The 27,136-nt window shown below is 36.1% G+C and overlaps 1 protein-coding gene across 1 annotated transcript; it reads left to right on the top strand.

Moving 5' to 3' along the window:
- The first annotated feature begins 18,242 nt into the window (after window positions 1-18,242).
- Window positions 18,243-25,784, top strand: LOC120532767 (C-C motif chemokine 19-like). The gene is made up of 4 exons (XM_039759137.1): window positions 18,243-18,482; window positions 20,287-20,416; window positions 23,204-23,322; window positions 25,010-25,784. Exons 1-4 carry the CDS (start codon window positions 18,422-18,424, stop codon window positions 25,024-25,026), a joined length of 327 nt encoding a protein of 108 aa, XP_039615071.1. The 5' UTR covers window positions 18,243-18,421; the 3' UTR covers window positions 25,027-25,784.
- The last annotated feature ends 1,352 nt before the right edge of the window (window positions 25,785-27,136 follow it).

Raw genomic sequence — 27,136 nt, 5'->3', positions numbered from 1 at the left:
TAATTAATTATTGTAATGTGTGCATTTTTAAACTAGCAAATTCAGGAAACACTCATGAAGTTACAAATGCTTGCATGAATTACAGTCAGTGTGAGAACTCCCACTACAATATGCCCTAATAAAAACCAAGGGGTCCTGGTTCTCGTAAACGCCAAAAGTCCCTGCCAAGACCATCTGCAGTAATTTGTCTCTATAAACTTGCTTTCTGATAAATAAAAGGGGGAAGATAGCTTTTCAAGGAAAATTTACAAATGTTTCCTTTTCAGTGTGGGCCCAACAGCAATGTACTGAAAAGCTGTTAGACAGACAGACTGACAGATACTGTAGATAGATAGATAGATAGATAGATAGATAGATAGATAGATAGATAGATAGATAGATAGATAGATAGATAGATAGATAGATAGATAGATAGATAGAAATTTTATTGGTCCCGAGGGAAATTTAAGTACCAGTAGCCAAGAATTATACCAAGTTAAACACAAATATTTATTTACACACTTTGTAAATAACAAATAATAGGCAAATAAAGTAATTGCAAGCTATTCAGTTATCTTTTGGACTCAACACACTGTACACATCTGTGCAACATTTTTGCCTTTTTGCAGCCAGGATTAAAGTATTTGGGTGGCTGCCACATACCTTTTTTCGTGTGTCAAGGCTACTCATTTCACAAGTTCTTGATACACAACACAGCAACCCCTACAATGAAGACAGATCTCAGTGGAGGTCTGGACCTACAGTAGTTCACGGCCATCTAATTTTTTTTTTAAATGTTCAACAGCAGTTGGTTTAACTGATATCATCCCACAAAGTCATTCACCAGACTCCTGTACTTCTCCTTCTGTCCTCCGCTAACACACCCCACAATAACAGTGTCATCTGAGGACTTCTGCATGTGGCAAGTCCCTGGGTTGTAACTAAATTCCAATGTGTATAGGTTAAAGGGGAAAAGGGAAAGAACAGACCCCTGTGCAGCTCCTGTGCTACTGATCACAGTCTGTGATGTGCAGTTCCCTAGTCTGACAAACTGAGGTCTACCAGTGAGGTAATCTGTAATCCAGTTCTCCAGTTGCAAGTTCACTCCAATCCTGAACAATTTGTCCCTCATTAGGATTGGCTGGGTGGTGTTGAAGGTGCTGAGAAAGTCAGAGAACATGATCATCACAGCAATACATCCTTTGTCTAGATGCAAATGTGTCTGGTGGAGAAAGCAGAGAATGGCATCATCCACACCCACCTTCTCTCAATAGGCATCATGCAGAGGGTCTAGTGCGTGGTTCACCTGTGGTCTGAGGAAATGAAGAAGGTACCATAATACGGGATGTTAAGACCACAGTCCTGAAGTCACTGAGTTCATAGGATCTCACTTTCTTGGGAACCAGGAAGAGACATAAAGTCTTCCACAGTGTAGGGACCCCCCCCCAGTCACAGGCTCAAGTTGAAGATGTGCCAAAGGGGTTCTGCTAGTTTAGCAGCACAGGTCCTTAGAAGTCTTGGGTACTCCTTATCTTTGCCAGCTGACCTCCTCATTTCTCCTCTAACCTGGTTAGCAGTGATGGTGTAAAAAAAAGGGTATGAAGAGACAGGAGGGTTGTTAGCAGCTTTTGACATGCTGCTATGCTGGTGTGGGGAAAAGGATGTATGATTTATGCTAGCAGCTTGGGGATGGGGTGGATGAACAGCTGTGAAGAAGGGGGTGGGGGCCGGTGAGTTAGTGGCATTTAAAGGCATGAGCAGGGCAGTTGAAATCATTGTAGAAGAGCTTAAACTCATTTGCGCTCTTTACCTGGCCCTCTGCTGTACAGCTGTCCATTTGCTTATAGCCTGTGATGGTCTGCATACCATTCCACACCTCCCTGATGTTATTTTGCTGCAACTTGTACTATACCTTCTTCCTGTAGGACTTTTTAGCCTTTCTTAGAAGAACCTTAAGATTCCTTCTGTACACTCATCAGCTGTTCCTGGTCCTCGTTTTTGAAAATTCTCTCCTTCTTGTTAAGAAGGTCTTTAACATCACTGGTAATCCAGGGCTTATTATTAGCAAAGAAGCACGCAGTTGTAACAGGAACAACAGTGTCCATACAGAAGTTCAGATAGTCTGTTACACAGTTTGTAATTCCCTCAATATCCTGTCCACGTTCTGCCACGTGGTTTTGGCAGAACACTCCAGTGAGTTGACTCAAAATAGTCCTTAAGAGCATTTTCAACTTCAGGAGACCATTGACCACCTTTGCATTTGCCGCAGCATTTAGTATTCCTGTCAACTCTTATGATTGTGAACCCCAGAATGTCCATGCTAGTATCTGGAATGTTGTTGGTTAACCACATTTCCATCAGACACAACAAACTGCACACCTGATAGACCCGATAGTTTTTAACTAGTGCTGCTAGCTCGCTTGTCTTGTTAACCAGTGAGTTACATTCCCCATTAAAACCAATGGAATAGATGGTTTATATTTTCGGTGTTTGATAGCAAGCTTCACCTTTACCTTACCCGCCATTCAGTTCTTCCGGAATGATCTGTAATCCACCAAGGTGTTGCATAGTTCAGAGTGTGAGTAGCTTTTCCTTCGTGTAAACAAAGTTCCTGCTGCTCACTTGTATTGCAAAAAGATCTATATTCTGAGTAAACTTAAACAAAAGCATTGCCAACGTAGTAGACAAACAGTCAAGAAGAAACTATATGCTATAAGTAAAGAAAAGAAAGAAAAACATTGTAACATAGACGGAGTTACTGGTTAGACTGCTATTCGCGTCGATGCCAGCTGTACCACAAGCAAGACCTTATCAGTTCACCATGGCTTATCAAAACATAATGATAAACTATTACAGAGGAATTTCTAATGTAATCCAAAATGATTGTGTCAGTGCTCACAGATTAGTTATCTTTTGGTTTTTACTCCCATTTTATATTCTAGAGTAAATTGGACACCCTTTGTCCATTCACAAATATGCCTTTTACTAAGAGTATGAATGAAGACACTTAAAATGTATGCTTTTATTAGACTCCTCTTTGCAATCAGCTGTCAGAGGATGAGAGGAACATGAGTAATAGTAATGAGGGCCATACTGTAATTTATTTATAAAAAAAGATAGGACTGCATTTTAAACTTCTTCATTCAATTATCCATTTTCAAATCAAATGTCTGTTCTACACTCTGACTTGGAAACTATACCTCCTTCATGATACATTTCCAAAATAAAAGAAAAAAAAAAAAAAAAAAACAAGAAAAATATTACCTTTTCTGAACAAATGACTGAGAAAGCTGAGTAAATTGTAGAAACAGCCTGGATCTAATTTAAAAAAAAAAACAGGATATAGAGAAATCCATTGAACCTGCCAATATATTTTATTATCTTCCTAATGCTCAACGCACCAGAAGTGGCAAGGCACAAGATATAAGAATTTAAAGTTCCAGTGTTTGTAAGATAAGAATAGCAACTTGAAGTCAGCAAGCTCTCATGACTGCAGTTGAGAAGCAAAAACTACCTAAACAAACCGCAAAATGAAAAACCTAAAAAATGAAAATAATTTTGCTAAATAATATATTATTATTAGTAGTAGTACTACTACTAGTAGTAGTAGCATTGGAGTGAACAATACTAATAATAATAATACATATTATTTATATAGCTCCTTTCCTGTGCTCAACATACTTTACTCTTTTCAAAAAATATGGAGTTACTGTGGTTTTAAATACACCAATTTCCATGTTCCCCCAGTAAAGGAATAGCAAAGTCATCTTCGTGCTAGGGCCAACGCCCAATAGAAATGTCATATTCACACATGTCTTTCACCATGGTGCCATAAATAAACAGTTAGAAAATGTACTCATGGTGGAACCTTCAGGTGCATTCACGTTAACTGATTTCAAAGTTAGAGCAGTTCAAATTGTTTTAGTTACTTCATCAAAAAATACTTATCACATTTTTTGTTTATTAAATATTATTGTAACAATGATACACATTCAAAAGTAACCAAAAATACATACTTTAACAGTACATTTAAATGTAATTTACTTAAAGTATGGCCCAAAAAGCTTGTGGTAGTTCAATAGCTTTCATTGACAGCAGATTAAAATTCATGATGTAAAATCCCATTAAATGATGTTCTGTTGTTACTTGTACGTTGTGGAGGGTCTGTGACTAATTGTAGGTAAAATTTCTTAAGCATAACATTTTTGGAAGATGTGTCCAATGGGGAGTTAAATATCTGTTGAAGTCAACTTTGTAACTGTGAGGTTAATTTTAGTGTAATGTAAATACCCGTATTTATAGAGTGATTCTTATATAATTGTGTTTCATTTACATTAATTTCTAGGTAAGTAAAGTACCATTTTTTTTAGTTTTCCAGTTAACTTACCCCAGGAGCAGGGAGTAGGAGAAGTGAGCTACTAGCTTGTGCACACATTGCTCTCCTGGTATTTGACTAATTTTTGTTGTCGGATGAGTAAAATAGGAAAATATACAAAATATGCAAACTGAATTGACTTCACAGTATGTTTCTTCATTTTAAGATAGACAAGGTTTCTGAATGGAGATTTTAAAATTTGAAACTTTCTATAGCATGCTCTATTCATGACCCCAGTGGAAATTTAACTTCCCTGGCAAATGCCCTTGAAGAATAAGTTTAATTACATTCAAATTAAATTAAATTAAAAACAAAAATCAGCTTACTGGGAATCAAATTTTATTCAGTCAGAGAGGCAGTCAGATGGAGAGACAGACAGACATTGTAACTGCAGTAGGTTCTTTTCTAATTATATGCAAAAGTATCTTTAAAAAAAAATGATCAACCAGTAATATGTTTTTATCCCCAATTTATAAGTGTATTCAATAGCCTCTCTTATTACATGAGTGCTATTTGTATATATGGTGTGATTCTGAATTTAATGTATGGCTCTTTTGTTCATTATCTGCATTGTGAATTCTAATACTGTCATTACTAGAAGACATGCAAGTAACTATTTAATTGTACTTTGTGAATATGACAAAAAAATTGAACATGATCCTGAATTTCAAAATAAATACAGAATAATAAAAGTCTAGCAACAAATAACTTTAAATAGAAAAAAACTGTTTCTCAGGAGAGAGGTGTTCGAAAATGAAAGTCTGCTTATTTATTGAATACTTTCTATAAAGTAAATAAGAATTTATTCAATTAAAAGACGAGCTGTCAGTTTGCCTTTTAATGCATAGTAGGAACCTTCCAGTTAACACTGAGGAACACTTACATAAATTTACTGAAAAGTTATTAATTATGTTATATTTTCTGTATGCTGGCACATGCAATGTTTAATAGTAAAACTGTTAGTTATATTCATACTTGACACTGAAAATCCATCCATCCTTTATCCAACCCGCTATATCCTAACTACAGGGTCACAGGGGTCTGCTGGAGCCAATCCCAGTCAACACAGGGCGCAAGGCAGGAAACAAACCCTGGGCAGGGTGCCAGCCCACTGCAAGACACTGAAAATGTCATGTGGAAATTAATAAATGCTACAATAATTAATATAGTTCTATTCAAGTGAAAATTTAAAAAATAGCATAGACTAGTTGTTTTGATATTTTAAATTATGTTCTCATGGATGTGCGTTTTTTGTCTTGGTAGAGTAATATATTGCTCTACTGTCTCCTTTTGTATTATTAATATGTAGCCTTTGAATGCCTCAAATTTCCCAGACTCACCACTGTTTATAAAGTACTAGCAAAATACCCGCGATTCGCAGCAGCGAAGTACTGCCTTAAAATTTTTATTAAGAGGAAAATTAAACCTTTTTAAACTGAGGGAAAATATACCAATAATTATTTGTTAAGAATCTCTTTGTATACCACATTGTGAGTTTGGCCCTCCAGTTGTAATATGACCAAGCTGTGCGCTGAGCTTACTCTTGAGCATTCAACGTACAGTTGGCCATGTAAACAGTAATCTTGTTTCAAATCTCACAGCTTGGATTACTGCTGTCATAATCGGTTTAAGTTTCATGGTTTGTTTCAATTACGTCAATATTTGCAGGACTTGTGTTGAAGTGACATTTGGCATCTGTCAAGCGTTGTAAACATACAACCGGTATCATCGATAACTTCACATCCAGCTTTTGAGAGTTTAAACAGTCATAAACATCAAAGTGTCCACTACTGAAATCATCACCTGTGAATCTAAGATGTTTAAGAGGCATTGGCGGTTGTCGAAAGGTGTAAAATATTTGGCCATTCACTTGAAAGCGACAACCGAACAATTCAGCGTCAGCCATCAACTCACATGCAGAACCATAGGTGAAGGGCTTAAGCATTTCATTCTTATAGTGCTCCTGTGTAGTATAATTATCTCGTGTACCATCATCAGTCCACACCTTGAACATGTCCCAGTCATTCAATACATAAGACACAATGTTCCGCCAGATGTCAAGAGTGAGCCTGATATGGTCATGCAATATGTAATAAAGAGAATGGAAAAAGTAGGTGCCATCTCCGGGCATGGAAACCACTTGGTAAGTGACAGTTCTTTGATCGATGGTGATCACCTCGATAGACATGTTAATGGGGGTACGATTGGAATGATAAAGGAAATGGGTACCTGAACAATGTAAAGTAAGTCTAAAATACCTACGCAATAACTATAATCATAATAAACGAACAATAAAACAGCAGAGAAACCGTGGATTAAATAAAAAAGGCTGTAGTTATCAGCAGGGAGATGTGAATCCCATGGCGAAGCAAGGAAGGGAATGTAGAGATCGGAGCGACGGACGGCCTTATATAGGCAGGCAGCCAACAATGTGTTGAGGCGTTGGGATGGGGTACCTAACGCCGCCTCACACGGTGAGCTGCAGGCTATGGACGTATATATGTACGTAAGTAGGATTCAGTTAGCGTTGGGAACCCGAGTACCAAATTTCTTGAAGATGGGCCCATAAGTAACAAAGACCGGTAAAAAGTTTAATATGGCAGCCAACAGTGGCATCATACCACCAAAATAAGTATGTACATTGGTTTCAGTTAGCGCAGAGAAGCCACCTACCAAATTTCGTGAAGATGGGGCCATAAATAAGAAAGTTCAACATGGTGAACGTTGTCAACTGTTATGACCGTTACGCATAGAATTTCGAAATGAAACTTGCTTAACTTTTGTAAGTAAGCTGTAAGGAATGAGCCTGCCAAATTTCAGCCTTCTACCTACACGGGAAGTTGGAGAATTAATGACGTTGGAAAGTTCAATATGGCGGCTGACAGTGGCATCATACCAACGAAATAAGTACGTACATTGATTGTGGTTAGCACAGGGAAGCCGCCTACCAAATTTCGTGAAGATGGGGCCATAAATAAGAAAGTTCAACATGGCGGACGTTGTTGACCGTTATGACCGTTATTTATAGAATTTCGAAATGAAACATGCTTAACTTTTGTAAGTAAGCTGTAAGGAATGAGCCTGCCAAATTTCAGCCTTCTACCTACACGGGAGTTTGAGAATTAGTGACATTGGAAAGTTCAATATGGTGGCCGACAGTGGCGTCATACCACCGAAATAAGTACGTACATCGGTTTTGGTTAGCGCAGGGATGCCGCCTACCAGATTTCATGAAGATGGGGCCATAAATAAGAAAGTTCAACATGGCGGACGCTGTCGACCGTTATCGACCGTTATGACCGTTACGTGTAGAATTTTCAAATGAAACCTGCTTAACTTTTGTAAGTAAGCTGTAATGAATAAGCCTGTCAAATTTTAGCCTTCTACTTACACGGTAAATTGGAGAATTAGTGATGAGTGAGTGAGTGAGTGAGGGCTTTGCCTTTTATTAGTATAGATCATAGTATATAACTTCTCCCCACCTTCCCTTCTACATCTATAACCTCAGGCAATTAGGTGTAGTAAAAGACAAACAGGAGTTAAGTTATAATTTAAACAATGTATTATTGGTAATATTCATGAATAATAGCAATTAGCAAAGTACATTGAATATTGGCAACCAAAGAACCTGAAAAATGTTGATGTGTAGTTTCAGGCGGCACACAGACTTGTTAGTTACTTAAAATGTCTCTAGTTAAGGCATCATTTTGTGGTCAGCTTTCTTCACAACAGGTCGGATGCCTGTCTCAATATGGGTGCTGAGTTGTGCTCTTCATTGTGTTGTCCTTTTCAGTTTATGCATCAGTTTGGTAAGAGAGACAGGGTGAGAGAGTGAGCAAATTTATAGGTTTTCTGTCCAACTCCTAGAACCAATAGTATGTCATGGTACGCTTCGGATACAAGCCAGTTCCAAACAGCAATACTTCAGACTAATGGGGGGATAGAACATCTTCACACCTGCCACCACCCAAAACCATTTGTTGAGCTAAAGATTGCCAGTTAGGCACCCTGACTTTCCTATGGGGGTTGACTGAGAGACTTCAGAGAAACATTAGCCAAACTTGTTTAAGGAACTTCTCCCCAACTCTGTTGTAAAATTCACAGAGACCCATTCCTAAAAGGCAGGGGAAAACATGAATGCTTCTCACTAATGTACAACTAATATTACATTGCTTTGCCTAAATTACAAATAAAGATATACAAAATATTTATCAAATTACATGCAAAATCACACATCACAACAGTGTGTCAAAGGATCAGGTATGAGGTACCACCCCAAGGTGAGGTGGGGTGCTTTTCCTAACTGTCCTGTATCTTCCTTCCGCAATTCAGGGAAGACACAGCAAGAGACTGACTGACCACATCCTCATCACTCTCAAAAGTTTCACCCTTTCCAATCAAAAGCAGCTATCCCTGGTAGGAGGTTTCTCACTTATGACCCAATCCTGCAGCAAGACAGACATCCCTGTTAGACATTCTGATAGAGAAACACTGCTTAAATGCTTGATTTGTGTTCCAATGTCTTCATATGCCTATTTATTTTTTTCTTCTTTCTCTTTCGGCTGCTCCCGTTAGGGGTTGCCACAGAGAATCATCTTTTTCCATATCTTTCTGTCATCTGCATCTTGCTCTGTTACACCCATCACCTGCATGTCCTCTCTCAACATATCTCTTAGGCCTTCCTCTTTACCTCTTGCCTTACAGCTCTATCCTTAGCATCGTTTTCCCAATATACCCAGCATTTCTTTTCTGCATATGTCTAAACCAACGCAATCTTGCCTCTCTGAATTTGTCTCCAAACTATCCAACCTGAGCTGACCCTCTAATGTACTGGTTCCTAATCCCATCCTTCCTCATCACACCCAATGCATTTCTTAACATCTTTAACTCTGCCACTTTCAGCTCTGTCTCCTGCTTTTTGGTCAGTGACACCATCTCCAACCCATATAACATTGCTGGTCACACTACTGCCCAGCAGCCCTTCCCTTTCACTCTTCCTGATACCCATCTGTCACAAATTACTCCTGACACTCTTCTCCACCCATTCCACCCTGCCAGTGCTCTCTTTTTCACCTCTTTTCCGCACACCCTGTTACTCTGTGTTGTTGATCCCAAGTATTTAAACTCATCAACCTTCACCAACTCTACTCATTGCATCCTCACCATTCTACTGACCTCCCTCTCATTTACACAAATGTATTCTGTCTTGTTCCTACTGACCTTCATTCCTCTCCACAACTCCTCTTGAGACACCCTGTCATATGCTTTCTCCAGGTCCACAAAGACACAATGCAACTCGTTCTGGCCTTCCCTATACTTCTCCATCAATACCCTCAGAGCATACATCGCATCTGTGGTGCTCTTTCCTGGCATGAAACAATACTGCTGCTCGCAAATCCCCACCTCCTTTCTCAACCTGGCTTCCACTACTCTTTCCCATAACCTCATGCTGACTACAGTTAAATCCTTACACTGGCTCCTGGTTAAGTTTAGGGCAGATTTCAAAATCCTCCTTTTAACATATAAAGCATTAAATGGCCAAGGTCTGGCTTGCTTGTCTGAACTTATCATGACTTACAAACTGAACCGCACATTAAGATTTCAAGATGCCAGTTTGCTTATGATTCCAAGGATTAATAAAATAACAGTGGGAGGTCGACCTTTTAGTTACAGGGCCCCTAAACTGTGGAATGATCTGCCTGCTACTATAAGAGATGCCCCTTTGGTCTCAGCTGAAGACTCACTACTTCAGTTTAGCATATCCTGACTAGAGCTGCTGATTAACTGTACAGACTGCATCTCTGTTGTTAGTCATTAGCACTAAAACATAAGTAACATGATAGTTATAATTGGATACTAACCCTCACCTATTCTGTTTCTCTTCTCAGTACTCAAATGTGGCACTTGGTGCCACGACCCACCTGCCAAGTTGTTTTGCCTGCCTAAGGTAAAGTCATCCCTGATAGAGGATTGCAAGATTCGTGGGGCAGAGGGGTCTTTTCATCGGTTTGGCTGGCCCAGCACTGTTTTAGCCGTGGAATGGCCAAATAGGGGAGGCAGCTTGATGGATGAGGTCTCCAGGACTCTAAACAAATCTAAATAATATTATCTTATATCATCTACTGTTAAATTCTGCTGCATACTTCTAAAATTTTTATTTGTATACTGTATTGAGAATTTGTTCTGTGCATTGTATTGTATTGTATTGACCCCCTTCTTTTTGACACCCACTGCACGCCCAACCTACCTGGAAAAGGGTCTCTCTTTGAACTTCCTTTCCCAAGGTTTCTTCCATTTTTTCCCTACTGGGTTTTTTTTGGGAGTTTTTCTTTGTCTTCTTTGAGAGTCAAGGCTGGGGGGCTGTCAAGAGGCAGGGCCTGTTAAAGCCCATTGCGGCACTCCTTGTGTGATTTTTGGCCTATGCAAAAATAAATTGTATAGTATTGTATAAAGGTATGCAAGTATAAGTTCAGAATAGCACTTAAAGATGAAGACCCAGTATCGTATCAATACTAATGATGACTTTAGAAGGGTTTAGAGATGTTTATGAATTACAAAGTAAAACCAGTTCTAAGCTTATCCACATGTTCTCTCCCCAATTAACCTGATTCTTTCTATGACAGCTTTAATTGAAATAATAAGTGGTTTTCTCATTTGGTTGCCTGCAGTGTCACATGATTCTTCCTTGTCTCTTTATGTTAATGACATAAGAAGGACTTTAAACAATGTCTTCACTGGCATTCTAAATACTTCGCTGAGATATTCTACTGTCTCTGAGTGTTTTAGAAGGGCAACGGTTATCCGTAGTGATGAACAAAATCATTCATACCTAATTGAATTTATATCAAAATCCAGTGTGGTGTTTCAAAAATAAATCATGAAACAAGTTGCATTTCGCTTTCAGAAAAATACAGTGTATGTACTAAAAACACAAAAATAAAGATGTTTAGTATTGTCTGGAAACAATTACACGCTGTACTTCCACATTCATTTGACTGTCCTATAAAATGCAATGCCTGTGTGTATGACCAGTCCCTCAGAGAAATCTGATTGGTCAATTTGGCATAGGTACAATTGGTCAGTTTGGGATGAGTCTTGTGATCAAAAGAGAATGAACAAGTGAGAGACATACAATGAGGTGTAAGGGTATAGGAAGCACAATGAAAAAAGGACAGAAGGTGTGCAACACCCCTCAAAATGACAGTCTGAGAAGCAAGCTTTACTGGAACACTCTAAACTGAGAAATGGTCAGGCAAGAGAGGTTCATACACATGCAGATACCAAGGAAAGGCACTGAAAGTACACTTAGAGCAGGAGATATCAAATATTCTTAAAATTATTGATTACCTCACATGACTAGTATTTAAATAAAATCTCTAGAGAAATAAAATCATTCATTTATTTTCTGCCAGTTTACAGAGCTGACAAATATGTTCTGGCTGTACAATTCCTAATTTGCTAATTATAATAACAATATTGGTGAATGTATTCTAAACATACATCAGAGACAGAAAAGGAACTTGAAGACAGTTACATTGAGCTGCTAAAGATGAGTAAAATGTCTTTGACCATTTATTTTTCACAGTATCAACTAAAAAAAGTATTTTACACCAAGATAATTACCTGTACTTAATTAATGTAATTATAAGCAGATCAGATACACATTGAAAATGTACTTCATCAGTTTTTAATTGAAATGCTGCAGTAATGTTAACTAATAATTTCTTGTTATTTTTGACTTAGTTGTTTTTGCTTTGTATTGTTAATTTTGAAAAATGAAGAGAAAACAGAACTTCTTTGCAAAAAAGGAAGATGAGGAAAGCAATTCAGTGCCAGATTATTCATGTTCAAAGACAGCCAATGACAAACGAGAGAGAGAGCAAGAAGACTGGTCAATGGGAGATATGGCTGGTTTACTGTGTAGTGGCACAGAACAGAGAGAGACCAGTGAATGTCTTGAAAGTGAAGCTAAGGTGACATAGAAGCTGAGTATGAGACACAGACAAAAGAGCCATATGCTTCCACCAGCACTGCTCCATCGGATTTTCGATGAAATGTTCTCTGACACTGCCATACTTTGTTGATGTATTTTTTAATATTTGTCCTGCAGATATCACCAAATTTAGAGATGATCCACTGATACAGCTAGTTTTGATACAATGCCCAAAACTCTGATAGATGAAAGGAGAAGAGGTTTCAAGGCAGTCTGGTATAGTATTCACCCCTGGATTCAATATTCCAAAAATGTTGAACTCTGCAGACACTTTAGACCTCCCACAAACTCTGAGACTATATTTAACTCATCATCAGGATTTAACAGCAGGAAAAAAGCAACTTACAAACAGGAAGGGTTTGCAGTGAATACAAAAATCTGAATGGCATATGATGTGATTACATGGAGGGAGTATCAAGTAGCAGTGAAACATAATGCGACATTGGTAAATGATTTAAACAAAGAACACAATTAACAGGTTAAAGAAAATCTGGTGTGGGCTATATTAAAACAAAGAGTGAAGTACTGTTACTTACAACCACACAACACATTGCACAAAGAGGACATGATAAGTCAGCAGAATCAGATAATATTGGATAACTCATGGCCATTTTGGGCACAATTGTCAAACATGACAAGTCTGTGAAATAGAGGTTGACTTCTATTCATAATGCAAAATACACAAGCAAAGGTGTTGAGCAAAGGCACGGAATGAGGTGTTGAGTTGTTTGGCAGACATGGTCAGAACACAAATAACAGAACAAGTGAAAGACAGTGAGGTCTTTAGTATAATGGCTGATAAAACAAAAGATGTTAAAAAAGAACAGAAATCTGGTACTCAGGTACTATTTCAGTGGTGCTGCCCATGAGAGTTTTCTCCACTTTGAATCAGCTCAGCAACTAGATGCAGCAGAACTTACTGACAAAACTGTATACATACTAGAATGTTATAGTCTTGAATACAGAGACAACTTAGTTGCCCAAGCATATCACATTAAAGAAAAGGAAAAACATGCATTTTGCATCCAATGCAATGCACATTTTGTAAATTTAGTTTTAATGGATAGAGTAAAAACTCCCTGAGGCAAAACAGTTCTTGTCCTTGGTAGAAACTCTGTTTGTATCCACATCTGGGTCTTATGTGCGGCACAAATGAATAAGTGTACAGAGAGAGATGTATGAAGGTACACCAGGAGAGCTACAGAGACTAAACAACACTTGCTCTGCTTGTCAGTATATGGTTCTGCATAATATTATGAATAGACTGCCTGCCATTAAATGAGTTTTGGAAGAGATATACAAAGAAAACCATGGGGAGAGATCTACTGTGGTGTTAGGTCTGCTTGCACGATTGTATATGCAGTTTATTGTTTGTTTTGTTATATTCTGTAAAATTTTTGGAGCTACAAGGCTTTTATCTGTAATGCTGCAATCTCCATCACTTTTCCTTTCAAATGCTGTTGCTTTAATTGAAGCCTTAACTCGAGAGTTGAGTGATTACAGGGAGGAGTCATTTTTTGATACCTTGTGGACTGAAGTGTTGAAAATGGCTGAGCAATGTTAATATCATAATAAATCAAGATGCATAAAGACAGGAAAGCTAAGCTCTCAAATTAGTAGAAACTATACTGTACTCACTACTTGTAAGAGCCAATCTTAGAAAGTTAAAGTTTTGAGTTAAACTCATATTGATGTTTGCTTAATTTGAATAGAATATAAATGTCTTTCATAGTCATAGCTTATGGTATAGTCTTTTCCCCCTATAAGTTAGCAAGAGATAGAACCTTCTTACTATAACTGAGAAACAGTGTGATAATAAGCTTAGTTGTAGTAAGAACAAGTCCCAATAAAGAGGGACTTGAAAGACCCATTTTCACGTTAGAAATGGCATAAGCATACAGTTTTCTGACCGTTTTGAAATTGTTCAAAAATGTTAAGTAAATAGTAATGATTTGAGATGTAACAAGATTAAGCTTAGAACTGAACTTTTCTTAACATTTTTTTCTTTTTTTTTGCTATTTAAATTTTCTTTTTTGTGTGAACTGTTTTACTTTGAAACTTAACTAAACTTTTAAAAATGAAGATATTTTGTCTGTGGAATCATTTCTGTTTTCTTTTGTTGAATCCCATTTTTGAGTCGAAGCTGCGGAACTTTGGTAATTTTGGGAAAACGCAGCTACACTACTGAAGGGTCAGAAATGGTCAGATTATCTGCTAGACAAAGATAGCTTTCGTGTACTCATGTCTTAGATCAGATGCTTGCTGAGTTTAGTAGACGGTTCTTTATCAAAACATGTGACATAATGAATAGCATCCAAAAGTTAAACCTGAAAAGTGATGCAATTCTCTGGCTCTGTTTCATATGTTAGAAAACATGAATCAAACATTGGGGACATGGGGCATGAACTACATTTTTTCCAAGCAAATTTTACAAAGGAAACCTTAGAATGGCATGCAGAGACCCTCTAGTATTGTCGAGCTGATATAATTTCTTGAACCTTATAAAGGGTTTTTTTAGCACTTTCCGTTCTGCAAAACAGCAGTGTCAATCCCAGTTAGTACTGCTTCTTTTAAATGGAGTTTTTAGGCACTAAAACAGTTGAAGTCCGATGAGCGATTGAGCAATTTAGGTATACTGAGTATTGAGTCAAGGAAGGCAAGAGCATTGAATCTAGATGAGCTTGTTGATCTGTTTCCAAGAAACCATAAAAAAATTGCATGTCACAACTGGTATAACAAACAAAATAAAAATGTAATAAATAAAACTGAATACATGCAGATTATGTATGCTCTTTTAAGTAGAGGGCAAAATCATTTGATGTAAATATATTGATACATTAATGCTAGAATAAAACCATAATAGTATAAATGTAAAAATATCAGGTTTTTGAAATAAACATTTTATTAACTAAATATTCACTGGTTTCCACAATTATCTTTTGCTTCTTAATGCCTGTAATCTGTTGTGATTAATACAGAACGTCAAGACAAATGCATCTGGTCCCTCTAATGAAACAGTGTAGAACCGCCACTGTCATGGCATATCCTTGTCAAGAAACAAGAAAGGGTGGTTGGTAAGTAACGGTGTGTGTGCTTGGGCTTCTTGTGAAATCAAACTTTAATATGGGGAAAACACAGGAATGTGTGCAATGGGGTGCTTTTTTATATGTTTATCTGAAAAATATGCAGCAGTTCATATTTTAAAAATTCCTACTGCACTTCTCTATGGGGATCTGAACAAAGAGCATAAAAAGAGATGATCTGGCGGGGGTGCTCCAGATTATATTATTTTGCATGCAGCACTGGAATACAATGCAGGTATATGTGGAAGTGTGGCTTTTGGGATCACTATTCATTGTTTCCCATTGTAAAAAACTTTACAAGCCTTAAAGAAAAAAAAAACACATTTTAGTGAGTTTCAGGTTTTTAATTGAGAAAATGCACAAAAAACTTTGTGTCAATTTTGTGAAGCCATATGTAAATCAAAACCTGTCTGTTTCACTAATAACTAGTTATCCTTGTGCCTAAGAAAGCAAAAGTGGAATGTCTAAAGGGCAATAGACCAATGGCACTCACTGCTTTGAATGTCTGGTGTTGAAATGTATTAAACTGAGTATTCCATATAGACTAGAACACTTCTAGTTTACATATTGTCTAAAATGCTCCATAGAAAATACATTATACCTTGAGCTTCATATTGGAATATCTGTGTATAGGTTATAGCACAGCATTTAACACTCTGCAACTAAATTTTTGACTTCTTGACTGGCAAAATTCATCAGGTACAGATTTCCCTCATGGCATATTCCACACTAACTCTCAACTCAGGTACTCTACTACAGTAGAGTATAAATAGCTACGACCACTGTTGTACTCCAAATTCACTATTGTCTGTGTGGCTAAACATGACTTTCAGTCTATCATCAAACCCCCTTTAATGTTGTAAAATAAAATAGCTGGTTAAGTACTTTAGGAAGCTAAAGCACACCACACTACCATCCACATCGGCTGGGATGCTGTTGAGATGGAGAGCAGCTTTAAATTTCTGCAGTGTTCATCACTTATAATCATGGGAATCACAGTTTAACTATTGCCATAAAACGATCACCAAAGCTTTATTTCTTGTACTTTCATCTAAGGAAAACTTGGATTCCCCTAACTTTTCTCACTTACTTTTAGAGATCCACAATCCATCCTCACAGACTACATAACATCCTGTTACAGGGCCAATTGGGCTTAGGAATGTAAAAAACTGCAGTTAGTGGTGAAGGTGGCACAGATTATGTTCCAGCACTCAGCCACCTTCTGTTCGGTGCATGTAAAAGCCTATGCTTAGAAAATAAAATTTCCTTATTAAACATCTCAGCCATCCTGCACAGTCACTTTTCTCACTTATTGTAAAAAACAATTTGGCAAATAGTACTGAACCACTGTCATTAACACCAGCAGAGTCAGAGTTTCTACCTAAAGTTGCAAGGTTACTGAATGTCAAGCAAAAAATACTGTATGTGTTGATGTATTTATACATATACATTTGTATGTTCATATTTTTTGCAGTTTTTAATTGTATATTTATTGTTTATGCTACTTGTTTATGTATTCATTTAAGTGATTGTATATTTCTTTTTATTGCTGTTATACAACTGCCACTGTTCTGCAGAAAAATGCAAGTAAGAATTTTATCACACTATGTGTACTCATTTTTTTCCTAAAACCATAAACATTAGACTAATAGGTGACTGTAAATTGTCCCAGTATATGGGCATAAAAGTCAAAGTCAGTTCAGAATATGTGTGTGGACCATGTGAATAAATGTGTAATTTATTACACTGCCATCTCAAGACCATTACTAAAAGGATTATTAAAATAAAAAAAAAATATAGCATTTTCTGTTTAAACAATGAAAATGCAAGAAAGTGACATGCTCAAGAAATTTTGCTTCAATATATAAACTGCTCAAAATAGTAAAGGAACACTTTGAAAACACATCAGATCTCAATGGGAAAAAAATCATGCTGGATATCTACACTGTTATGGACTGGGTAATGTGTTAGGAACTAAAGGATGTCACACCATTTTATGGAAATGAAAACTGTCAACCTACAGTGGACTGAATTCAAAGACACCCAGAAAATCAAAGTGAAAAAATGATGTGGCAGGCTAGTCCATTTTGCCATAATTTCATTGCAGCAACTCAAAATCGTACTGGGCTGTTTGTACAACCCCACGTGCTTGTATGTCCTAATGAGACGACTGATAGTGTCCTGGGGGGTCTCAACCCAGATCAAATCTGGTAACTGTCACATGGTCCATCGAGGCTCACGTGGTCGCTATTGTTTATGTCATGTCGTCTGTCCCGTTCAGTCGTCCACTGTGAGTGAATACAGCTCATATATATGGGGACACCAAAATCTTTTAAGTGCTTAGGGCCTCAAAAGGTTTTAAATCGGCCCTGATTAAGGAGGTGTGAAAAAGATGGCTAAAAAGTGCCAGAGGCTTTTATGTGCTTGAGTAAGAAAGGGAACTAAAATGCTAACAAATAATGTAATAATGTGCACAAAGTTACTCGACTTCATTACAAGGATAAAATGCATTATATAAACAACACGTATTATTATTATTAACAATAATAATAACAACAACAATAATAATAATAATAATAATAATAATAATAATAATAATAATAATAATAATAAAGATTTCACTACAGTTAGTAAGATACTTTGACACGCTCACTATTAAATTAAAAAACTGATCTGTACACTGCAAAAGTTATCATTGTTTCCCGACAGAATCTAGTATTATGTCCAAGAACATGTCGTTTGATTAATTAATTCAATAGCTTTTTGGTGCCCCTTGGAAAAAGGGAATAAACGGCAAAATGCAGAAGCACATGCCTTTTCCCAAAACAACAACCCTTTCCCCGTGTTGGGTCCTCACTACCCAAACGGGCCCTTCCCTTTTCATCTCAAAATGAAAGTTATCGTCCTCAATAAAGCCGGCACGTTTCCTCCAGTAACCACACTTATACAGACTTACGACTTCTGCCAAGAAAAGATACTGGAAAAGCAACAATGGCCTCTCGCATACCTGGGCTCTTCCTTGCTTTATTGGTCCTCTGGTGTTGCACATGGGGTGAGTTTTTAAATATATATATTATTTACTAAACGATTTCTTATGAGATTTAGAATTTCCGTGTATATACCGTATTTTATATTTTGCCCGCTACATGTTAACAATGTTAATTGCTGCGCGTTTCACTGAGTACTGAATTATTCGAATGAAACACATCCGAGATAAAAAAAAATCCCTGTCTGCCTTCTCAACTGCATCATCAAACTGACGTCACATGGAACTGACTCAGTCTATTTCTTTTATTTGCTGAGTAATCTTAACCCGAAGGATTCGAACACGTTTACAGTGTATGAGTTGTAATCTTAAATGGTATGCTTCATTCTGCATTCATTGCAGCGTCTTTTTTTAATGACGGATTGTCATCTATGCAGAATCTCCATAATGCTTTTGTAAAGTGAGTGCTGTTTGTGCAGAAGCAAAGATATTCCGAAGAGGTGACACACACATTGTATCAATAATATATTGTAATGTAAAAGAAAATAAATCTCCAAGATGATAATTAAATGAATATGAATTGTAAATATGGGTATGCTCGAATTCACTAGTACTAGGCAATGCATTTACTTCTTGCATTTACTACAGCTCCCTAAATTGAACGTCACAGGCTTGGATTGGAATCTCAGCCGACTCACTGACTGTGTGGAATTTGCACCTTCTCTTTGTTTGTGAATTTTCATCCCGCGCAAGTAAACTTAAATTATGCCCGTGTAATTATGGGCAAGTGTAACTTGCGATAGACTGGTGTTGTGTCCGCTTTTAGTTTCCGTTTTGACTTTACACCACCTAAAACTAGATAAGCGAATCGAATGGATAAACTGTTTTACATGGATCGTCATACCTTTTTGTAAATTACAACTTTAGTATGTCAAGAAATATATTATTAAATATTGTGCCTAAAAAATAAGCAACAGTACCACAAAACAAAATCCTAACACAAGCTTTGGGAGGCAGTATTAAACGTCATAGAAACGGTTTTTTTTATCCTAAAACATGAGTACGGACATCTTCCTTCTAGCGACATCTACCGGCAGCTGCCAAACACTGGAAGGAGTTATAAATAGATATTAAGGCGATGGTTAAGTTTATACACGTTTAATATCATTGATATCGTTTAGTATCTTAGCTAATTTTCAATGAAAATTATTACTGCTTTATTGATAAAACATACTGAAATTACTTTTGTCTATGAATAAAAAAATTGCACTAACAACGTTTGGAAATGAATAAACTGAAGGATGTTGTTTAAATCCATTGATTTTGTTAACGTCTCCACAGATCCGATATCATAAATGTTAAACCTTATATCTTTGGTCCTTGACTGACCTGTCAAACTGACTTTACGTTATTGAGTAAAAGTCAACGCATTCCCTAATTTTTTGCTTTTACTTACAGCGAATGCTATGTGCTTCGAATTACGTCTTTATTGGCGTAATTCACAGATTTTTCTAAATTATTGTTTTGTACACTTTTGTGATATTAATGTAACCAATTTCATAATAGTGTAGTGTCTACCGCATCTTCCCTCACAACAAAAGGGATAAATTGCTATTCTGTGCAAGGTGATATCCGCGTGGACAGTGTATCATTATGTGCTTAAGCGTGTACAGTCCCTAGGTAATACGAGTGAAATTCTCGTAAATCATTTAATATCACAAGGTTTTTACTTGTTGCTCCACTATATGTGTTTCTTTATCTGTACCTTCAAATCCTGTATATCTTTGTCATTCTTCGCTGACAGTTTTATAGTTAAGTTTATTCAGCGTTGTAAGCCATTTAATCTTCTAAGGATTTTTTTTTCTTGCAGAGACTTTCGGAGACAGTAATACGGTTCAAGACTGCTGCTTGCATGTCAGCAACCATCCTATTCCATTCAAACTGGTGAGGAGCTACAAAAAGCAGGAGCTGAGTAATGGCTGTCTCATTGAGGCCATCGTGTAAGTTGTTTATGGAGTTTCTATTTTGCAAAATAATATACAGTTCTATAAAACAATTTAGGAATTAACTGAAATAAAAATTAAGTGGATATTCAGTTATATAGTAGTAGACAGCATATACAGTAAACCTAGCTGAATGTTGTCTATTACTTGCATACGCCCCAAGTAAAAGACACCAGAATACAATTGACTTGAAATATCTAATACTCGGAAACATTTGCATGACTAGAAGAATAATTACTTTTTTTTTCCCTCTCAGAATCTTGGCTGGTTATGTCTGCCTAAAAAAGCTGATTTTACTGCTTACTGAATTCCACCCCAGAATATAAAATCATTTCAGTTTTATTAAGTCAATTTAGTAATGATAGTGTTTTATTGGAGTGTTCTTCAGGACACTGCATCTAAATGAAAGATTTTATTCTTTAATAATGACAGGTTACTGAAGAGTATACATTCTTTCTGAGGATGTGTTTAGTTAGTGAAAGGCAACAATCCATCCATCTTCTAACCCGCTGAATCCAAACACAGGGGTCTACTGAAGCCAATCCAAGGGCACAAGGCAGGAACCAACCCACTGCAGGACACACAAGGGCCAATTTAGAATCGCCAATCCACCTAATTGGCATGTCTTTGGACTGTGGGAGGAAGCCGGAGCGCCTATAGGAAACCCACACAGACACAGGGAGAACATGCAAACTCCACGCAGGGAGGACCTGGGAAGCGAACCCAGGTCTCCAAACTGCGAGACAGCAGCGCTACCACTGCACCACTGTGCCCCTCATAAGGCACTAATTAATAGTGATATTTAACTAAAATATTTACAACATTAATAAGTTCAACACTATTTAAATTAGGGATTCTCAGATTATGGGTTACAATCTCATTTGGGGTCACCAGAAGGTCACATTGGGATTGCAGATTAAAAAAATGTAGGACAATATGTTTTTATATTTTTTTACATATTTAATTTAAAATACTTTGAATTTAAAAATTAATATTTTGAGCAATTTGCATTTTATAACCAGAAACAGGCTGTTTAAGCACTTCAACAGATGCCACAATTGTACATAGTATATGTGGGTCATCAAATTTTGTCATCCATAAAATTGAGTTGTGATATAAAAAAAGTTTGAAAACAATTAATTTAAATCTTAAAATTTTAAATCTTTAAATTTTAGTAAGATAGTGCCAGAGTAGATAGAACTGATATAAAAAATTAAGCATGTAAATGCTTAGTAAATCCTAATATATGCTCTATATTACACAGGTTTTAAAAACTCCATTCATGCTGAAATATAACTGGAGCCTTATGAGGGGACCTTGCAAAAAATGAACATCATATTAATTAATAATATCAATAGTATATTATCAACTTGTATAATATCCTGCTTGAACTCCAGAACACATATCTGAGCCTGGTGGGTGGTCATTTCTGTGAGCTTATACAGATGGAGAAAAATTCTTCATTTGTAATATGGGGATTCAAAAGAGTTGTTTAGATTGCTCATAAGTATGTATTAGGTTGTTGTCATTCATTACAAAGGTCTTAATAATCTAAATATTTCTTTGAGTGCAGCCATGGATTCAATTTGAAGTTTATTTGATAACATAAATGGGCACCATATTACATTTTTTCTAGATTCTTTGCTATATTGAAATCTAGTCTGTTTTAGGGAAGATTCTGTATTGATCGTGTAACCAAGGAAGATAGATTAACCAAATCTGATCTATGCTATGTTTTAATCAAAATTTTTTATTAATGCCTATAGTTAGAATATTTTATTTGAATTGTGGGCCTGTGGTCTTCAGTTCAGCAAAACATTTGAAATTCTAATAAAATATAGCAAATTATTTAATTATGTAGTATTTCTGCATTTACCTTAACAAAGAGTAAATCAGTATAAGAGCACAATGTATTATGCACAGGCTCATGTTTGTAAAATAAATATACAAACACCTCTTTAACAGTTCTGCTCTTTACAATTTTCTCCATCATGGTTTAGTTTTTTATAAACAGCATCTTGTTGTGTTAACCAAATAACTCTTCAGTACACAGTGTGGTAGAGCTGGTTTATCTTTCTCATCTAACTGGAAACATAAGGCTAATTTGGCCTAAGCTACATGTTCCACAACTCTGCACCATCATTTTATGTAACAAAGGGAAAAGGGGCAGCATCTAGCAAAGGGACTGATTTACTATATAACAGTGGATTTGTTTCTTAGATGAGTGGTGCTGAGCTCATGAAGTTCAAATTGATGTTCAGACACTAAATTCATTTGGATAGATTGGTGGTGCTTGGCCTACTATGTTCGTTTTTTGGGTGTAGTTGAAGTGGTTGTATCTCATATCTACATTGTTTAAAATTCTATTAAAAAATATGTTTTTTGACAAACATACCGTAGTATTCAAATGTCCTGATTGTTGTGATGGGTTAAGCTTATAGTAGGCATGCCAGTAAAGTTCACAAAAATCAATCTTTATTAATTACTTAGAAGGTGTCTGTTGATGTGTCACTGTAAACATGACACCAATGACATCAGATGTTTCACTTGATGATCTGAATACAGATATTACACTTTTGGGAGACTGTGTCAGCTTGTTGTGTGGCTAATGATGCTCTGGTTTTAAAAGCATTGTCTATGATGTTTGCATATTTAGTATTCCAACCTCTCATAAAGTAGACATACTTAGTGAATATTTTTGCCAGGTGGTAAAATCTTAAATTATGAACAACCCCTCCTAATGTGTCTTTTAATAATTTGACTATTATAATTTCAACTTCCCAGGTTCATTACCATAAAGAACAGGAGTCTGTGTGCACCTGTTAATTCTCGTTGGGTTACAGTTCTGCAGAAGAAGATTGACAAGAAATTACAGTCATATAAAACAGTTCCAGGAAGAAATGGTAAGCTAGCTGAATATCTCCTTGAACTGTGTGAATATATATAAACACATACTGTACTTTTCTATGTCCTTTTGGTGTCTATTGACCATTTATTTAGACTTAGTTACACATGTTTAAATTTGTTTTATGGTAAGAATAGGAAGGCAATTCATTTAGCAAATGACTTCCCACTTCACTATAGCAGATTGAGCCCACGGGAGGTTCTGGTTTTAATCATATTCATATGACAACTTAGAGTAAATTACTGAAATTTTTATCAAATGGCCTGAACACAATCACATCATCTGCAACAAAAATACTTTTTCTCTCTTTGAATCCTTAAAATCACATGCTCTTCAAACTCTTGTTGCTTTATGAAAGCACTCTGGCCTATTATCAATATAACAGGTACATCTCTTATTTCTCTCTACAAATAACTTGCTCCAGTTATTTTGGCAAACTGAAGCCTTCTCAGTCAAAGATTTGAGGTTGGTAAAATGCCTTCACCAAGACCACATATCAAAATATATTTTGGCCTGGATTAGTATAATACCCAGAAATCTACTCTGAGCCATAATATCCCAAAGCACTCAAAGGGATTTGTAAAGAGTAATGGATCGATTGTTCTGATATCGAGATCCGAGAGGTGAGGCTAAATTCTTTGATATTCTTCATAAATTAATACAGAAAACAGCCATTATCCAAGTTACAGCCTTTGTGCTTAATGCCATATTGAACAGCTCTTTTATCACACTTGTCAAATTTAGTCCAGTCCCTTCATCATTTTAAACAGAAACCTATTCAGGCAAGGAGGCAAAATTATTCATTACATACTTGCTCAATTGTACTGATAATAACATTAGAATGAATTCAGTACTTGACGCTTCGCAATTTTGCATAGATTCCAAATTGAAAGGTTTGAATTGACTAAACATTTGTGTGATTGAATGTTTACAAGTTACTGAGGCAGTGTGTCTGTTAAATTTTGTGATGTGTGTGTGTATGTGTGTATGTTCTTGGGACCGGGTTACAGTGGACCTCAGCCAGACCTAAAAAGTATTGTTCTGTCGGGATTCCTCTCTTAGTCAGATATATTTCATGATGCTTGTAATAAGACATGTTCAGTGAATTATTGTGCTTTACTAAACTATTTGTAAAAAGAAACACATTGTTTGTGTTTCTCTGCACACCAAAGTACACCTGAGGATACTGAAATGTGTTAATTATAAAAGATCTCATGGCCAACCTTTATGCTAGGGTTACTAGTATATCTACAAAGAGGTAGACAACAGAAACAGTGTATGAAAGATGCTGAGCCCTTACATGACCAGTAGTCCTTTAAGATCCTCCATTAGATTAAGATTAAAAATGCACACAGTCGTCTACAGATGTATTTCCTTAATTTAAAATGTTTCAGGCTTTGGAAGTCTATATCGTAAAGAGCCTGTGTGCTGTTCTAAAACACTGTAAATTTTATACCTGAGGGCAGCTAACTAAATTTCTCTTCTCAATGTCATGTTTCATGTTGTGCTTTTACTACTTTGGAAGCATTCTTTGTATTTTGGTATTTTCTCATTAAGGAGAGTTTTCTCTCATTGATACAAAAACACCTTCCTAGCTACTTACTGACCCTGAAAATATAATTTGTGTCAAAATACAAAACCTTTCACATTTTCAACATATTGTTGCTTGCTTGTGTGTTTTTCAGAATCCTTTAGGAACTAAGGAAAGTATATCTCAACTCTTTCCAGGTGGAGTTTTTGTGGATTTTTTTGCAAATGTGAACATTGAAGCAGGTTAGCACAGTTGCTGTCTGGAAAAGATAATGAGATTTGCTGGGCTCTTTGATGTTCTACATGTATCTGAAAATCCCAGCCTGCATTTAATGTTTTCATTTAGGCTTTTACGTTCATTTTCATAAACAAGCTTATAAAAGTGTATATTTCCGCTCAATCTGCAAATGTGATTTTATTGTTTTCAGAAGCCAGGCTGATTTTGGCGTATGCATTTTTAGCCATTTTTCCCTTCATGATTTTGGTCTTTGCAAAAAAAAATATTCTATTAATTTGTTAAACTGAACAAGTTTCATCCCTTTCTAAATTAGGCAAATTATTTGAATTAAGGAAAAGGTGTCAACTGATAAAAAAAGTTAATTTTCCCATTTTATGTATTTTTGAATTTATATTGATGAATTAAACATCACATACAGACATTCAATGTTAAATTAAATGTAATGTTAGTCATCTTTGTATTTCTCAAAATTTGGATTCCTCATTTTCAGTTGTTCCCCACTGTACACAAGTTCCATGTTAAACCTGTAATTTATAAAGAATAAAACTCAATGTTTGTCATGCTATCCTGTCACTTCGTACCCTGTCTGACAGCATTAAAGACTATTGTAGAATGCATATGAATGTATGTTATTTTTTAAATTCATGTATTATATTAATAACATTTTTGTACTTTTATAATAAAAAGTATTCATAAACTCTTAAACCTTATTATTGTCCTGATCCTTTAATTACTGAAAGCCAATCGTCTTCATGAATGTATTTACAGTATTTATTTTTTTATTTTTGCAATGTGTTTTTTTCACACATAACATAAAGTAAAATTTAGCAATTAAGTCTGCCTTTAAAATGAAAGTGTTTCAGAAGTATCTTGAATTTATTATAAACTGTATCACAAGATATAACACCATCAAGCATTTTGAGAAACACTGATTTAGTGATAAAAAATTCTTTGTGCCTTCAGCTGAAAACAGAGAGCAGGTAAACAAAACCTAAACCATTAAGCATTCCTTCAAAAAAAAAAAAAAAAAATCTAGGATATCTATAGTCAGTTATGAGAAGAAAAGTTCCAATTAAAATCAGACAAAGTTACAGCTAAACAACTGGCCGTGCATCCCTTTTTAAACATTCTACTGATATCATATAAGTTCATGCTGGACCATATAAAAAATGAAATCCTGTTAAATTTCATGGGCTAACATAGCAGCTCAGCCCCAAGTGTCACTGTAGGTCAGTAAGAAGAGAAATAGAACAGAGTAGTGTCAGTAACTAATTATAATAAATGCCACACTGAAATTTGTGTTCAGATCACTAACTAGAATAGCTGAAATATAAATACCTGATCAGCAGCTGTAGACAGGTTATGCTGGATTGAAATAGTGAGTCTTCAACCTGTATTTAAATGATGAGACTAATGGAACACAAGCCTGAAGATCATTTACTACATTTGGGGTGCTGAAGCAAAAGGTTCAGCCTTCCATAGTAGATTTATTTACTCTTAGAAACATTACATCTACATTACTATCTTGAGATTGCAACATACAATATGGTTTGCATGCACTGATCAGTTACCTTCATTAATAAATAAAAATACATTTATTTTTTCTAAAATCAAAAAAAAAAAGTGATAATTTATTCAATTTTTTATCATAATCATTTTGGAGCTTTGTACATTTTTTATGGTGCTGTTATGAATTGGAGTAGTTGAATCTGTAAGCAGTGGAAGAAAGAAAGACAAAGAAATTGTTGCTCTTTTAAAGGAAAAGAGACATAGTCATTTAACAGGTAGAGGTAGAAAAACAGAAAAGGGATTATAAAAAGCAATCACAAAAGCTACAAAATGCTATCCAAATATCGAAGTTCAAAACATGTCCAGTCCCTCTCCTATTATCCTGCCCTAATTCCATCCATCCATCCATTATCCAACCCACTATATCCTAACTATAGGGTCATGGGGGTCTGCTGGAGCCAATCCCAGCCAACACAGGGTGCAAGGCAGGAAAAAAACCCTGGGCAAGGTGCCAGCCCACTGCAAATTACTAATT

The sequence above is a fragment of the Polypterus senegalus genome, chromosome 7 (assembly GCF_016835505.1).
Source record: "Polypterus senegalus isolate Bchr_013 chromosome 7, ASM1683550v1, whole genome shotgun sequence".
Taxonomy (NCBI): Eukaryota; Metazoa; Chordata; class Cladistia; order Polypteriformes; family Polypteridae; genus Polypterus; species Polypterus senegalus.
This window is presented reverse-complemented; position numbering and strand designations above follow the sequence as displayed.